At 44.1% G+C, this 16836-nt stretch overlaps 2 protein-coding genes across 2 annotated transcripts in view; one reads left to right on the forward strand and one right to left on the reverse strand.

The window, feature by feature from the left end:
• Nucleotides 1-168, reverse strand: part of zmpste24 (zinc metallopeptidase, STE24 homolog) — an 8216-nt gene extending 8048 nt beyond the window's left edge. The window contains exon 1 of the mRNA XM_076978073.1: nucleotides 1-168. This exon is cut by the window's left edge and continues 238 nt beyond it. The gene's annotated coding sequence lies outside the window, so the exon portion shown is untranslated.
• A 1546-nt stretch (nucleotides 169-1714) lies between these two features.
• Nucleotides 1715-15919, forward strand: kif11 (kinesin family member 11). Its single transcript, XM_076978047.1, has 23 exons — nucleotides 1715-1856; nucleotides 3307-3433; nucleotides 3520-3652; nucleotides 3780-3877; nucleotides 3989-4067; nucleotides 4144-4329; nucleotides 5206-5330; nucleotides 8074-8164; nucleotides 8388-8630; nucleotides 8860-8955; nucleotides 9052-9140; nucleotides 9369-9456; nucleotides 9587-9775; nucleotides 9889-10096; nucleotides 10423-10595; nucleotides 12657-12782; nucleotides 12890-13048; nucleotides 13233-13372; nucleotides 13463-13742; nucleotides 14125-14347; nucleotides 14461-14624; nucleotides 14804-14914; nucleotides 15628-15919. The coding sequence occupies exons 2-23, from the start codon at nucleotides 3354-3356 to the stop codon at nucleotides 15727-15729; spliced, it is 3183 nt and encodes a 1060-aa protein (XP_076834162.1). The 5' UTR covers nucleotides 1715-1856; nucleotides 3307-3353; the 3' UTR covers nucleotides 15730-15919.
• The last annotated feature ends 917 nt before the right edge of the window (nucleotides 15920-16836 follow it).

The raw sequence follows: 16836 nt of genomic DNA on the forward strand, positions 1-16836 counted from the left end.
GTCTTAAGAAATTATCAAATGGAAACGTCGACAGAATTTATCAAAAAACTAATTAGAGTTAATAAAAAAGGTGCTAATAATGTCAGGTCATCTTCTAGCAACATTAGCTAGCTACTTCTCATTCATGTGCAACTGAGTGCAACTGCAGACTGTCCTCGGGCGGAAACCAGAGCGAATTAAGGTCATATCCTAGCATACATGTCGGTGACGCACAAATTATGTAAAGATTGCTGATTAAATTATACAACAAATAAACACAGTTCGAGGAACAATACAAAAGACACTAGAGTAATGAATCATTTTATATAGGCAAAGAAGCACAGCATTGCACATACATGGACACATTACACTAGACAGTCCATGAAGTACATGAGAAAACAACGCTACTTGTAAACCGTTACACACAACTAATGCACTTATGAGAAACTAGCTTCTTTTATCTATTGAATTTACAAGTCCAGACGCAGACACAATAATTTGCGATGTGAAGAATTTTGTATTATTATGAGTAGTGTCCACAAAAATAAGGATAATCGTAACAGCCTGCCTGTTCCACACCATTTTCTGCCTGTAGACGAATGTCTTGTGTAATTCCCCCCTTTCTAGTAAGACTAATTGATTGATTCTACCTTCAATTACCTATTGGTTAAATAATACACATGGCTGATTAAAAATATAGCCACATTGTGTTCGTTAAGAAATAAATTTAACCAGCAGTATTCAGCTACTCAGTTAAAAAATAGTTACAAGCTATTTAATGTCCGAAGTTGTGACGTTAATCTGTCGTTATTGCAAAACAGGTTTATGGCTTTGCTACCCCTAAATACGCTACTACCCTTAACTCCTCTACTAACCAACTGCATGCAGGCTGTAATTCTTTGAGCTTGGAACAGATCTCAGTTTAAAATAATCTCATTTAAAATAAATGTATATAATTCAGGTATTAATAATTGTTCAGCACAGTCGTATTTGATCCATCATTATAGATGCAACATAGGAGAGAACATTAAAAAATATAAATGTTTGAGAGTTCATGGCAGTCTGCAAATAATTTCAGCAACTACTGATCAGAGTTTGAGGATTCTGAAATTTTTTTCTTTTAACTACTTTCCAGGATATCAGGCGTTTTTAATATTCCTCCAGATGGGTGTGGGAACATGCAGTGATATCAGAGAGAGAACTTCTGAGATTTGAATATATTATGCAAGCTGTTTTTTTTTTGGGATGACGATAAACACAGCCAAAATAATAACAAATAAAAATTATTACTACTAATAAATATCCAGAAGGCGTCTGTTTGGATTTTACGAACCGTCCGGGCTCTTTACTATACAGGCTATGACTGCAAGTTCCCCTCGGGGATCAATAAAGTATTCTGATCTGATTCTGATTGGTTTTTGAGTTCCGTTTATTCTAAGAAATTAAATTTTTGCACATCGGATCTGAAGGACGCTGCAATACAAAATAGGTTTAAAAGATAAATTTCTAACAAGATAAGCCTTTTAGTGACAATTAAAGATCAAATACTAAATACAATATAGCGAAAATTAACATGCACAAAATAACTACGAAACCCACGTACGAAAACACTACACACCAAATCAAACAAACATAAGCTCCCGTGATGCCACACTGCCCCTCCCTTTTCCGCCACGGCGACCAATGGAATTGCAGATGTAACAACGTCCCTCTGCCGATTGGCTACGTTGTGCTTGTGCGCAAAATTCATATTTCGCTAATCGGCGGCCGTTTCTCTCCAGTTCAATTTCGTTGAGTCTCCAGTTGTTCCGCTACAGTCTTTTTAAAAAAATTAAGCGCTTCTTTGGAGACCTCCGCTCTCGCTACTCGACCCGCAGGTAGACTATGATTTAATTGTGCTGCGATTGCTGTTTTTATTGCGATTGTGTTTGTTGAACAAGTAATGCGACGTCTAGTCAAGCTGAACAGAACTAGCCTAGTTAACGTTAACGGGGCGCGAGCGGTTAGCTAGCTGGCTAATTATTATATATTTAAAGTTTCACTTTGATTTGTGTGTGTGAACAATCTTATTAATCTATATTAACTATTTTTGAAGTGATTTTTACTATATATCTCTACGCTAAGCTACCAAGTTATCTCTCTTGAAGGATAACGGTATATTGTGATATTCCAGTGGAGGCATGGAAATGTTTATTTGGGAGAGACTTCAGTAGCCGCTTTAAGTCGTGCTGGTATTAAAAAATATTTTGTAGGAATTAAAAAGGTATTAAATTCAACTTAAGTATCTCTGTATATACCCTGGGTAGAGATCTGTGAGCAGCAGTATGGTTTCATGCAGATACTATGCTTTGAGTGTTAATGGAGAAGTATAGGGAAGGACAGAAGGAGTTACATTGTGTGTTTGTTGACTTAGAGAAAGCTTATGATAGAGTACCAAGACAGGAGCTGTGGTATTGTAGGAGGAAGTCAGGAGTAGCAGAAAAGTATGTGAGGGTGGTGCAGGATATGTATGAGAACAGTGTGACCACAGTGAGATGTGCGGTAGGAATGACAGATAGGTTTAAAGTGGGGGTAGGACTACATCAGGGATCAGCCCTGAGTCCCTTCCTGTTCGCAATTGTCATGGACAGACTGACGGACGAGGTTAGGCAGGAGTCCCCTTGGACTATGATGTTTGCTGATGACATTGTGATCTGTAGTGAGAGTAGGGAGCAGGTGGAGGTGAGCTTGAAAAGATGGAGATATGCTTTGGAGAGCAGGGGAATGAAAGTGAGCAGGAGTAAAACAGAGTACATGTGTGTGAATGAGAGGGCAGACAGTTGACAGGTCCAGTTACAAGGAGTTGATTTGGTGAAGGTTGACGAGTTTACCTACTTAGGGTTGAGGGTACAGAGTAATGGAGGAAGTGAAAGAGAGGTAAAGAGAAGAGTGCATGCAGGGTGGTGTGGATGGCATAAAGTGTCTGGGGTGATCTGTGATAGAAGGGTGTCGGCTAGAATGAAAGGAAAGATCTATAGGACGGTAGTGAGACCTGCTATGTTGTAAGGACTGGAGACAGTGACACTGACAAAGAGACAGGTGAGGGAGATGGAGGTGTCTGAGATGAAGATGTTGAGATTCTCATTTGGAGTGATGAGGAAGGATAGGATCAGAAATGAGTTTATTAGAGGATCAGCGCATGTAGCACTCAAGACAGGGCCAGATGGAGGAGTTTGATCCGCTGTGGCGTCCCCTAAACGGGAATTGCCGAAAGAAAAAGGATAACGGTATAGTTAGCAGCCTAACTTGAGTGGAAATTTAACTCGTGGCTCCTTTAAACTTTGACAGTCGGACGTTTGTCAGAGTTCTGCCAACTGGACCCGACTCAAAGGAAGATGTCTTCATCCAACTGCATCTTCCCGGCTGCCAAAAAGGAAGAGAAGGGGCGAAACATCCAGGTCGTCGTGCGCTGCAGGTATGTTTACTCTCCGCACAACACGCACCTAACGGGCTGGGTCATGACCCGTCCGTGTCAGATGAACCGTGTGAAATGTTTTGCAGACCTTTTAACTGCGTGGAGCGTAAATCCGGTTCGCACGGCGTCGTCGCGTGCGATCAGAGCAGAAAAGAGGTGGCCGTACGCACCGGAGGTGTCAATGACAAGACGGCCAGAAAAACGTACACCTTTGACATGGTGGGTGTTTTGGACTGTTATCTAGCGTGTGCAAGTTGTTACATACATGATGTCCTATTGTGAGTGATGTTTGATGAGCTAGCACGATTCAACCCAGCCACCCACACTTTTGAAATGAAATTTGTAGGTGTTCGGTCCGACTGCCAAGCAAATCGACGTGTACAGAAGCGTGGTGTGTCCCATTTTAGACGAGGTTATTATGGGATACAACTGCACAATTTTTGCGTGAGTGGGTTTTGAGCCATCATCTCAAGTCAAAAAACAATTATGTACCTTTCCCATATTTGTGCATTAACGGCTGTTTTTTTCTTTTCTTTTTTTTAACCCCATTTAAAGTTATGGGCAGACAGGAACAGGGAAGACCTTCACAATGGAGGGGGAACGGACCCCCAATGAAGGATTTACCTGGGAGGAGGTAAAATGGAAGTGCACACCTGGCAGTGGGAGGTGTTGTTGTGGGATTTTATACTGACTCATTCTCCCACCCACAGGATCCCCTGGCTGGAATCATCCCTCGTACACTCCACCAGATCTTCGAGAAGCTCACCAGTAATGGCACAGAGTTCTCGGTGAAGGTGTCCCTGCTGGAGATCTACAACGAAGAACTGTTTGACCTCCTCAGCCCCTCACCTGATGTCACAGAACGCCTGCAGCTGTTTGATGACCCCAGAAACAAGGTCTGTGATCTGTTAACCCGGTCCACTTGGTGGTCATTTGCATAAACGAGAAGTGAGATGAGTGAAAGTGTGTGATTGATTGGTCCTGGCTAGGGATGCATAAATAAGTAGTAGATGAATCGCACATCTGCACTGACGGTTGTATTTTGATTGACATTCACGGTAGCCAATCTGCAATCCACTCAACAAATTACGTTCGCCGCCACCCCGGTAGATCTTTCTGACTTGGTCACCTTATAAGTAGCTCGCAAGCTGAAAACTGTGGGCACCCCTGCTCTAACACATCAAGAAGGTGCCGAAATCCCTGATTCTCAATGACCGAAAATGGTTGATCATCAAGAACAATAAACTTGCTAAGAGCTTCTGTTATCTTCACAGATCTAGGGTGGTGTGTAGACATTTTCTCTCGTCTACTTAGCGTTTGCTGCAGTGTTGGTTGATGCAGTGGTTTGATAGCAGTGAACTCGTCGTGCTGAGTTTTGTGTTTCATTTTAAGATGTTTTATCAGGTTACTCGTGTTGTAGGAAGACGCAGAAGTACCTCCTCTTGATATTTTAATAGAACACAGTTTGCAGTCTGCTTTGCTTGGGTTGTCATCACTAATTGTGAAGTACTTCCAGATCGCCGACATGTTGAATTGTCTGCTCATTAGCATAATGTGGTTTACGTCCACTAGAAAAAAGGTATCGGATGTTGGTATCGGAGCCTCGTTTGCGAGTACGAGTACGGGTAAATGGACATGGTATCGGGCAAATACCCGATACCAGTATCGGTACTCATGCATCTCTAGTCCTGGCTTATTGAATTTTGCTACGAGTACTAAACTGTGTGTTTCAGACGCGAGACAATTTACTGTTCTTTTATTTTTGGGTCAAGAGGGCTGTAATCGTGAGGGGGCTGGAGGAGATCACCGTGCATAACAAGAACGAGGTGTACCAGATCCTGGAAAGAGGTGCTGCCAAGAGGAAGACCGCCTCCACGCTGATGAACGCCTACTCCAGGTAGGAACGCAAGTCCCGTGGACCTCGCTGCCATGTTACAGCACTGGTGTGGTAGTCTGTGGGTGCAACTCCTACTTGGGCCATGTGGATGAAGGAATAGATCAGAATCTGACTTTACTGGCCAAGTATGCTCACACATGCAAGGAATTTGTGTTTGGTTACAGTAGCTCCCAGTGCACAATAACAAACCGTAACATCACCGACGTAAATCATTTACTGACACATAAACACACACAAAACATACATTGTAAACCATGTGCAGAGTTGTATATCTACAGTAAAGTGCTGAGTGCAGCAGTAAAAAGTTAGAGTTAAATTAAACTTTTATTTAAAAAATAAAATAGATAAATTAAACTGAATTAAATGAGGCATATAAATAAGAGAACAGGAAATTGCTGGCAGAGACAATAGGTACAGTGGTTCTTGGGCACCATCACCAGATTAATAAAGTGCAGTACAGGAGGTGAACAGGATGAGAGGGACGAGCTGGATGGATTGTGAGTAACAGTCTTGTGTGTATGTGACTGACTGTATCCTGGATGTTGTGTTGTAGTGTTCAGCTGTTCATAAGAGTGATGGCATGTGGGAAGAAGCTTCCCTTTAGTCTGGTGGTCTTAATCTTCAGTTGTCTAAAACGCCGTCCTGAGGGAAGACGATGGAACAGGTGGTGTCCAGGGTGTGAAGCATCAGACACAATGTTCTCTGAACACTTCCTGGTTCTGGAGGTGTGTAGATCTGGCAGGGTGGGTAGTACCACACCGATGGTCCTCTCTGCAGACCTGATGATGCGCTGCAGTCGGTGGGTGTCATGTTTGGTAGCTGAGCTGCCCCACACTGTGATGGATGCAGTGAGGACAGACTCAATGGTGGCGGTGTAGAACTGCACCATCAGCTCCTGGGGCAGGTTGAACTTCCTCAGCTGACGCAGGAAGTACAGTCTCTGCTGAGCTTTCTTGATGATGGTGCTGATTAAGGCTGGACGATATGGAGCAAAAATAATATCTTGATATTTTTTAGCTGAATGGCGATATACGAGATATATATATATATATATATATATATATAATATTAGGGATGCACCGAAAATTCGGCCACCGAAAATACTTTCATCACCGAAACAACACGGCCGAAACAATGTGCTGTGATGACGCAAGCAAAAATCGCCACCTGCACGCGCTTATTTGGATAAAGCTAGCAAAACCGTTTTCCAGTGATGGCGCCGAGGCAAAGGACATTACACCAAAGATTATGGAACTCGTTGCCTTAGACGATCAGCCGTTCTCTGTCGTAGGGATTTCGTAGGCTAATAGAGCACATTGAGCCCCGCTATGTTTTGCCAAGCAGACGACATTTCTCAGAAGTGTGTTTACCTGAGCTGTTTAATGTTGTTGCAACTCACGTCACGTTTTTATGAGATAATTTATATTTATCTTTCAGGCCAGTCAGTTATAATTAAATTTAACTCGTATAAAATACATATATTTATCCTCTCAGATAAAAACGGTCTGCAAGCGAGTTAAATTTAATTAGTGGTCGTCCGTTGTCAGCGTTATCGCCGTTAACGGCCCACCACTAATTTTATTTTATAATATGCATTACTGTAATGTCAGTGCTAAATAAATATTTTCAAATCAAATTTTGTAGTTGATTTATTCTTTGAATAGCAATGCCTTGATTTTAGTGAGGTTAGCCATAAATCCAATGTTACTAATAATTGGCATATTGTATTTCGGTGTTTCGGTTTTCGGCTTTCGGCCTTGGCACTTATTTATTATTATTTATAACAAAACATGTAAACAGAACGATTTAAACCAATAAAGTGCAACTTTTGTGCAAATCTCAAATAACACAAAAGGTATAATGAGAATTGCGCGAGGAAGAGAGGTGGGGCAGGGCGGAAGTCCTCGTATACTCTTTAGCGTACTATTCAGTGTTGTGCGTTAACGAGTTCAAAAGAACACATTCACTGAACACGCTCATTTTTTCGTGAATGTTGAACTGAACGCAACAAATTTTTAAATAAAGAACTTGGACGTGAATTAGTTCACATATGTGTCATGAACGACAGGACATCATTGTAAATGAACGTTTGAATTTGTTTTCCATTGAAAACTGAGTGACATCTGTTTTCTTTTTTGAAACGCAACGATAAAGTTCCTCCCTCCTGTGTTCTCGCTGGTGCCGCTTAAATCATGTATCACCAGACGGAAATGGTTTTGACGTTGTGTGCGCAAAGCATTGCGGGCAACGTAGTGTCCGGCTGAGAATAGTTAACATACTGGCTTCCGCACAACGTTACCCGTGATGAATTGCAGCAGAGCGGGGTAGGCATAGCACGTATAAGAACGTATAGTGATTTCTAGTGATTTCTAGCTATTAGTTTGAACTAATTCAGAATTAAAATTGTGAACTTTGAACGTGAACTGTTCGCTTTGAGCATGTATGAACTGAACTTGAACTAGTTCAGAAAAGCTGTGAACTGGCACAACACTCACTATTCAGTATGGAAGTATGCGGTTTCGGACGCAACCCATAACATGTGTAACTAACGCGACATAGACTATCATCTTGGGAAAACAAATTCATCAGTATTATTGTGAATTACTGGTGTTTTTGTAAACCAAGAAATGAACTGGAGTGCTAAGAGACCAACAGTCTTGAGGACAGGGTTTGCAAGGCTTCAACACTTGTGGTGTAACTGTCGATCCGCTTGTGTTCTTCCTGAACCTCTGTCTGATTTTAGCCGCTCCCACTCGGTCTTCTCGGTCACCATTCACATGAAGGAGATCACAATGGACGGAGAAGAGCTGGTGAAGATTGGCAAACTTAACCTGGTGAGGTTTCCTGCTTTCCTCCAGTGGCATATTCACGTACATCACCATTACACATGCACAGGTGCTGGATACAGGTTTTGGTTTCAATAATAAATTTATACTGTGGAGCCATTTAGGAATATAGGATCACTCAGGTGATGTACGTGAACATTTTGGTCTCTGTAAGCGTGCATATCTTTCCTGGCTCCTTAATTGGTCTGTTGTCCCCGCCCCCTCTGTGCAGGTGGACCTGGCAGGCAGTGAGAACATTGGCCGTTCAGGAGCAGTGGATAAGCGTGCGCGTGAGGCTGGCAACATCAACCAGTCCCTGCTCACCCTGGGCCGGGTCATCAATGCGCTGGTGGAACGTCGACCCCATGTGCCCTACAGGGAGTCCAAGCTCACCCGCATCCTGCAGGACTCCCTGGGCGGACACACCAAGACCTCCATCATCGCCACCGTCTCCCCGGCCTCCATCAACATGGAGGTGTGTTCCAGCTGACTGGACTTCACTCTCACACACACTCAGCTTGTGAGCGGTTCTGAGGAATGGATGCCTCAAAGCTTGAGTTTACACATTTATCTTATCTCGTATGTATTTTTCAAGGAGGTGTTGTTCAAATTGTCTCTGAACTTTCTGTCTTGGGTGAGAAGGTTTATTAAAAATGACATCTGGTCTCGTCCCCATGCTGTGGCTAACTGTTGACCAACCGCAGGAGACCCTTAGCACGCTGGATTATGCGAACAGGGCAAAGAACATCATGAACAAGCCCGAGGTGAACCAGAAACTCACCAAGAGGACTCTGATCAAGGCAGGTTCCCCCTCCCCACACGCTCCTAGTGTGCTTGTGCAGATTTCACTAATTTAGATTCTTTTATAATGAACAATTTCTTCTTTTTTTGTCCAGGAATACACAGAGGAGATCGAACGTCTGAAGCGCGACTTGGCTGCCACTCGTGATAAACATGGCGTGTTTCTCTCTCCGGAGAACTACGAGTACGTTGAGACGGGAGGCCTTCAGAAGCCCCGTGTGCCTTTGTGATACTTTGAGAAGAGCACATGAACTGTGATGATGGTGTTTTTATGAGAGAAACGGCCTCCATCAGTTCTCCTAAAAATAGACGATTAGTCTGATTAAAGAATTTATTCTTTAAAATGGGGAAGTGTTTTATAGTCTTTAATGTCATCCTAAAACTCCTCAGTTGAAGGTTTGTGTTTGTGTAGGAGTATTAACACCAAGCTGGTGAGTCAGGAGGAGCAGATTGCACAGTACACAGAACGCATCACTGCCGTGGAGGAGGAGTTAAAACGGGTAAGCCACTCCCACTCACTCATCTGCTCATCGCGTGTGTGCATGCGTCATTGAGTTCACTGGTTTAATGTTTTGATTTAAAATGTACGTAAACTTCATTGGAACTTATTTCATTGTGTGTGTGTCCTAGATGTTGGAGTTGTTCTCGGACAGCAAGCAGAAGCTGGAACAGTGTAGTGAGGACCTGCAGGAGAAGAACCAGCTCCTGGAAGATGCTCACAAGGACCTGAAGGAGACCAGGCAGAGGCTGACCCAGGAGGAGTTCATCACCACTCAGCTGCAGACCACAGAGGGCAAACTGTACAGCACGGCTGACCAGGTCGGTCACTGTGGTTGCCAAACGTACACAAACTACTCCGTTTAGAAAGGAAGAGGCTTTGTGCTACGGGGCGTTTGGGTCGGGCTGATGACCCGTTTGCTGTCCCGTTGCAGCTGCTGAGCACGGCGGAGGCCAGCACCACCGACGTGGGCGGCCTGCACGCCAAACTGCAGCGTGTGCGGGTGGTGGAGGAGCACAACAGCGCCGCCCAGTGGAGCTTCGCCCGGCGCATGGAGCGGAACTGCAGCAGCATGCACACGGCACTGCAGGAGCAGAGCGCACGGCACGCCGCCATGATGGACCAGTACCGCCACAGCGTGGGTCAGTCGCACACCCGCACAGTGCCGTCGTAGGCGGGGCGTGGAGCCAACATGGCTGCTGAAAATGAAGCCTTGAGTTGACCGGGGGTCAGATTTACGACGATATGTAGCTGTAGGTCTGAGCTCCACGTTCTCACCGGCGACACCGCTGTTTTCAATGCAGCTGTTTGCCAGTTAAGAGCAGAGAGACCGTTTTGTTCAGGTTCTAATGTGCAAGTTGGTTATTGCTTCCACGCCTACTCTCAAAAGCAGGATGGTGCTACTGGTAGATGTTGGTCCTTTATGTGCCCGCTAACCCCCTCTCCCTCCCTCCCTCTCCCCCTCTAGCGGAGATGCTGGAGGGGACTGGCGGTGTGTGTGAGGAGGCCCTGGCCTCCATGCTGAGCTCCTGCGGTGCTCTCCGGGAGGTGGTTGGGGAAGGGCTGGATGGCTGTAAGAGCATGCTGCTGCAGCACGAGGCCCTCACGGAGGACAACCGGGACGCCATCTTCCATTTGCTGGTCAGTGGGTCCGCCCCTCCCTTCTCTGTTCTGGCCTGTGGGCCCGCCCCTCGTCTGTCTGATCCTAATTCAGTTGTGGGCAGTCAGGACTATTTACTCACCCCACAATGGATGAACAAGAAATAGATTTGGTGGCAAATTTTCAATTTAATTTTCAAGACAGACTTATCAAGAATAGCTAGACATTAAGAAAGCTAGTTGAACTCCAAAGGTAGCTAGCCTGTCACAACCAGGAAGAGGATTTTTCCGCTACGTTCAGGTTACAAACTAGTAGTAGTTAGTAGTTTTCTATCAGTAGCTTCGATGGCGGTAGAAGGACGACTTGGTGGAACTGAAATGAACGGATAATCTGTACGACGGAGTAATTGAACTGAGGAAGTAGAGGAGGGTGGATTTTGTTTTTGAAGAGTAAAATATTTGCTATTTCTAAATATTGCAAGTTTGAGGTTATTATTGGTGTGTTGCTGTGTCTGCAGTAGAAGGAGACTTGTTCACCCCTGGTTTGTTTATTCAGGAGTTGATTATCTGCGATGTAATGGCTCTCTTATACTGTATTTCTGCAGGGTCATTCCATGTCAAATCAACCAAAATTTAGATTGACCATCTCAGAATCCCTTCAAACTTTCCCCATTTGTAGGCAGATATGTTTCATGGAAAAATCCAAAGTATTTCTGTTCCATGTTCAATATTTCAAGAGTTACAGCCGTTTTTGTAACCCCACCCTCAGACGCATCTTTTACGAAAGTGGCTAATTAGCAATATTTGAATGTGAATATCTCAAATACTATTACAGCTAGAAGGCTGAAAATTTTTTGTATGTTTAGAAACTCGTATACTTGTAATTTATGTACTTTCTGGTGCTGTAAGTTGTGTTGTGTCAATAAAAAAAATTCCCCAAAGTTGGAAAAAAAATCAACTAAGTCATTTTCACCTGTCATTATCTCATGGATGGAGTAGAAGAAGGCTGATCTATGTTTTATGTTTCAAAGTACTTCCAGTGGCAATGTTGAAGTAATAATTAAGTTGCCTGTATGTGGTCCAGTTTTTGCGCAATTTGCTGTCAAATATCCGATTTCACACGTACGGTACCCTTGTTTGGACACTGATTCCCAAAATACCTATATTTATTTTTTCCATTTTTTTTGTTTTGTTATATACTTTGATATGTGCTGATTATATGGTAGAAAAATTGGAATGGCCTTTTTTGATATTGTAGTTTATTCACCACTGAAAATCACCAATATCATGGAAAAATAACATTTAAAAAAAGAGAAGCAAAACAAAATGTATGTTGTGCTAAAATGCAGTATTTACACACAACATTCATTTACACAACTTCTTGGTTGATTTGACATGGAATGACCCAATAAATATAAAACCTGACGCTGTTAGCGGATTCAAAAAAGAGAAGCTGAAAAACTGATTGCTCCACCAGATGGCGCCAGTTGACTATCAAGTACTTGAACATCTGCTAACTCAGCCTCAGGTTTTATATTTATTGGGTCAATTATTACTTCAACATTGCCACTGGAAGTACTTTGAAATATTCAAATATTGCTATTTAGCCACTTTCGCAAAAGATGCGTCTGAGGGGGGGGGGGGGGGGGTTTACAAAAATGGCTGTAACTCTTGAAATATTGAACATGGAACAGAAATACTTTGGATTTTTCCATGAAACATATCTGCCTACAAATGGGGAAAGTTTGAAGAGATGGTCAATCTAAATATTGGTTGATTTGACATGGAATGACCCTGCATATAAAGATGGTTTTTGTAACCATAAATTAGTTTGAGGGGTAGATTGTTTCAGACGTTACTGGAAGCCTAGGTGTGAAATGTACGGTCCACCACTGTCTAAATTAAACTTGTGACTTTTAGAAATGTGTCCAAATGTTGGTCAGGATGTGTGTCCTAGTCATAACTGACCTGTTGGACTGGTGTTCAGAGATGGTGCTGGACTGTAGCTGATCTGGTTTGGCCTGTGGGTTGTTACACATGTGGTGAGTTGTGTTGGGACCTCTGTGGTATTAAGCGTGTGTTACGTGCTTCTTTGCCCAACAGGACCAACATAAGCGTCAGCTGCAAGATGTTCTCCTGGCTCAGGCTCTTCCTGGCATGAGGGCGGTCATGGCCCTCAACGACACTCTGAAACAGACGCTCCTCAGATATGATGTTCTGGCCCAAAAGGTGCGTTGACGACCCATGTGTGTGTGAAGACCATCTAGGTGGTGATGGAACACTGTTATTGGTGAAAAGGTGAGTCACTCTTGTTTACTCTCTTCCCCGCTGTTTAGATGGAGGGTATGAAGGTGGAGATGGCAGAGTTCTTCACTGGCCACATGGAGGCGCTGGAGAGCATGAGGGAGACAGCTGTGCAGGGCTTCAGTGCCCTCCAAGCCCAACATGATGCCCTCAAACAGCAGATCGGACAGGCCAGCCACAAACACCAGACGGTGCGTCTCTTTCACTTACATATACTACAAATTTAAAATATCAGATTAAACTGGAACGGTCTCCCTCTACATAGATTAACAGAGTCTATTGGCATGGCCTGATGTGAGTTTGTTGGACTGTGCTTGTGTAATGCTGCTGTTTGCCACTAGAGGCAAAGTTAACGGTTATCGCCCTGTCTTGCAGCGGGTCGGTCACCTCCTCCAGTGCGTTCAGGACCAGATGAAGCTCCTGGCTCTCGACACCCAGACCGACTTTGAAGGACTTGGAGAGGCGTCAGAAGCACAGAGACCTGCGATGGAGGATCTAAAGAACACAATAGAGGGGTGAGGAGAGCTGGAGTATTGGTCTTCCATCCAACCATTCTCCCCCACCCCTTTCCCAAACATAACATTGTGTGTGTTGCTCCCTCTCAGTAAATGCGAGGCAGCTCAGACCAAGGTGTCGGTGGTCAGTGCCGGTCTGGGCTCAGGGGCGGACAGCGTGGCAGCGGAAATGGCGGCTGCCACTGCAGAGGGCCAGACTGCACTGGAGGGGTGTGGTCATTCCTGTAGCCTCCTGCACGCCTCTCTGGACTCGCTGGCTAACTCGGGCCTCCAGTGGTGCCACACGGCCAGGGACTCGACTGAGAAGCACTCCCAGGAACAGCTTGGCCTCGTCGGGGAGATCAAGACTGCCCAGCAAGCCTTACTGGAGGTAATTATGATGCAGGATGGTTTTAGTTCTACTCCTGGGAGCTCTTCAGAGAAACAAAACAACGCCTTTGTCCCACAGAGACCGTGTCTATTGAGTTGTACTAGTGTTGTATGTTTATCGCCGTGTTCTTGCTTTGGGTCTATAACTCGTAGTCTCAGAGGGTGGGCTTTGCGGACCCTGAGATGTACAACTTCACTAATCCCCACCCCCTTAGTTTAGGTGTTGCTTCTGTCAACCCCACAATCACCATGTTAACAACGTTTTCATTACTGTGAGAAGTATTCCATGTAGAATGCCCTATGTAGGTGTTTCTCTGCCTCATGTGGTACACATGTAGATGCATATCTAAGTATAATTAAATATTGTGTGTATGTGTGCTCAGCGTGTGAAGGAGCGCACACAGGCCGAAACGGAAGCCAGCCAAGCTCGCCTCGCTCCTCTGCGGCAGGACCTTGACAGGGTCCTGAAGGGTGTGGAATTACAGACGGGCAGGAACCGGGACACCCTGCAGCAGGACAGAGAGGAGATGTCCGCCCTCGCCACTCAGACGCTGGAAGCAGTCACAAGCTTCCTCAGCACTGAACTGCAGCAGGACCTGCCCACAGGTGAGGGGTGTGGCCATGCCTCAGAGGGCCAGCCTGCTGGGCAAGGGGTGTGGCTACATCTAATGGGTGTGGCCAATGGCCAAACTCACAATGCCAACAATGTCCGTGTTCAGGCACCACACCAAAGCGCAAGGAGTACGTGTTCCCGCGTGCACTGGACCCGCTACGGAGCAGGGCGGAGCTGGAGGCGGAGTTTAGAGTCCAGCAGGAGCAGCTAATGAGCGCGCTCAGTCAGTGCGAACCTGTCGCAGAGGAAGAAGAGAAACCCGTTGATCAGGTACAGCACAAGCTGGTCGCACACAATACGGGTGTCTCATCGTAATCTGGAGACATCTCCCACAATGCAGTATAACGGTTGTGCCCTGCCCTATGTTGCATACACAATGTATTTTACCGGGAGGCTATTTGCGGGGTATTTACCGGGTCATTGGTCATTTTCCTCCTTTGTATTTGTAGGACTCCCTGGAGGATGAGGGCAACGGCTCCAGCGACAGTAACTCCACACAACAGTCCATAACAGATGAGAACCTGACGTGCTACGAGGAAGGACGCATCCCCTTCTTTAAGGTACCCTCGTTACTGCTGCCTAGTGCGGCCGCTCCCTGGAGGGGAGGGGCCCTGGTGCTGCTGTGTGTTTGAATTGTGGGTTTTGTGAGGTTTGCCAGTGCCGCACCACCACTTTGCTGTCTGCTCATTGGACGATATAGTTCTACATTTTAATAAATGCCATCGCTGACCACAATACAAATTTTACTGAACGAGCTATGCGGAGCGACAAAATAGTTGATAAAGGGATAAAGACTCTGTGGTGTGGAAGTGGTTCAGATATTGAAGATATTAATACTGAGACAGCCCACGGGTTTGTTTATTTGATGGTCGTGTTTCATGTTCATGTATGAAGGCTGAATACAAATTGCAGGTTGACATTTTTACTATTTTTATTTCTAAAGTAAATAGTTTTATAGGAAGTTTCATATACTTAACATTTCATTTCATTCAGACATTTGTAGGTACACACATCTCTTGTGAGCATTCTTGGCAGATTTCTGTGGCTTTTATATTCATATCAATATCAGAATTATATTGACTGAAATGAATAATATCGTGATATAAATTTTGCCCATATTGTCCAGCCCTAGCATGGGTCTTATTTGTACTTCCTGTTTCTATTTCTACTAACCAGAGCATGCTTATTTGAAATCGGCCTGTGGTAAATTCAACTAACGGATGAAATCATTAATGGATGGCTCTTGTTCACTACAATCACCATCTCCTTGCAGAAAAAGACCAGGAAGGAGAACCTGAACCTTTCCAAGCTGGGGGAAAACGAGAGTGCGACACCCCCTCGATCCGGATTACCACTGCAAGCTCATAACCAATGAGCACTGCAAGACCACCTTTTGACTTTTTAATGAGTACAATTATTAATAAGAGTTTAAATATATTTGTATGTCACCATTTTATTGTTTTAGGTTTTATTTACTAGTTTTGTTTCCTCTTGTTGGGTTTAAGATTGATGAAATATCACTTACTCACTGTATTTCAAACTAATAAAGGCTTGATCTGAAACTGGTGATGCATCCTTTATTCTTGATCCCTTTTCTGACACCTGAACGGTCACTGGGCTGTGATTATAAACAGGGGCGGATCTAGAAATATATTTATGGGGTGGTGAGACGACAGGCAGGGATACTCTCTGTCTCTAAGAAGGAGTCTATCATATTGTCCTACAATCGCACAAGGGATTGCAATGATTTAACTATGACGCTGCATGTGAACAACTAGCAAAACTACAACAGGCCTACCCTGTTCAAAGTTATTGTACAGTGCGGAATCAGATAGCGTGCGTGCTATCTGTTTTGAGGTTGAAATATATGATCCTCTCACTGGATCATCAGTGCTGGATGGATGACGGTGGTGTCGTTTGATTGACTTGCGGGTCATCCCGCCTTCTGATTTTCGGACATTACGTAAAAAAAGCTACCTCCCTCCAGCATTAAGTCCAGTTTGTTTTGGTCAGTTTATGTTTTCAACTTGTTTGGTCATGCTGAAGACATTAATGCTCAGATTAAATCAACATAAACATCATACAGGCGGCCCCCGGGTTACGATGTTTCGTGGTTCAACACATCTCCCATTTACTGTATAATCCTTGTTTGGACCCAAGTGGTTCTGCATTGTAAACAAACTTTTAAACGGTGTTTGGTGTGCGCCGCAGAAGAGTACATGGTTACGCGGCTCGAGACCGAGGAGGAAGGCGTCAGGATAGGCCTTTATAGATATTTTATCTTTATTCTGATGAAGTTTAATTTTTATCAGAAATCTAAGAAATTGTTTTTTTTTTTTTTTTAAGACGATCTGGTTCATCATGGCCGCCTGTATCTTACGGCGTAAGTAAGGCATAATACATGAACAAAAGCACAAAATGTATGTCCTAATAAACCAACACAAAATATTTATTAAATATTTTATATATTAAAACTAACTAT

The sequence above is a fragment of the Brachyhypopomus gauderio genome, chromosome 17 (assembly GCF_052324685.1).
Source record: "Brachyhypopomus gauderio isolate BG-103 chromosome 17, BGAUD_0.2, whole genome shotgun sequence".
NCBI classification, from domain to species: Eukaryota; Metazoa; Chordata; class Actinopteri; order Gymnotiformes; family Hypopomidae; genus Brachyhypopomus; species Brachyhypopomus gauderio.

Coding starts and splice junctions, on each gene's coding strand:
- kif11 (XM_076978047.1), top strand. CDS start 3,354: ATGTCTTCATCCAACTGCATCTTCCCGGCTGCCAAAAAGGAAGAGAAG. Junction 5,331..8,073: donor CTGATGAACGCCTACTCCAG/GTAGGAACGCAA, acceptor GTCTGATTTTAG/CCGCTCCCACTCGGTCTTCT. Junction 8,956..9,051: donor CCAAGAGGACTCTGATCAAG/GCAGGTTCCCCC, acceptor TTTTTTGTCCAG/GAATACACAGAGGAGATCGA.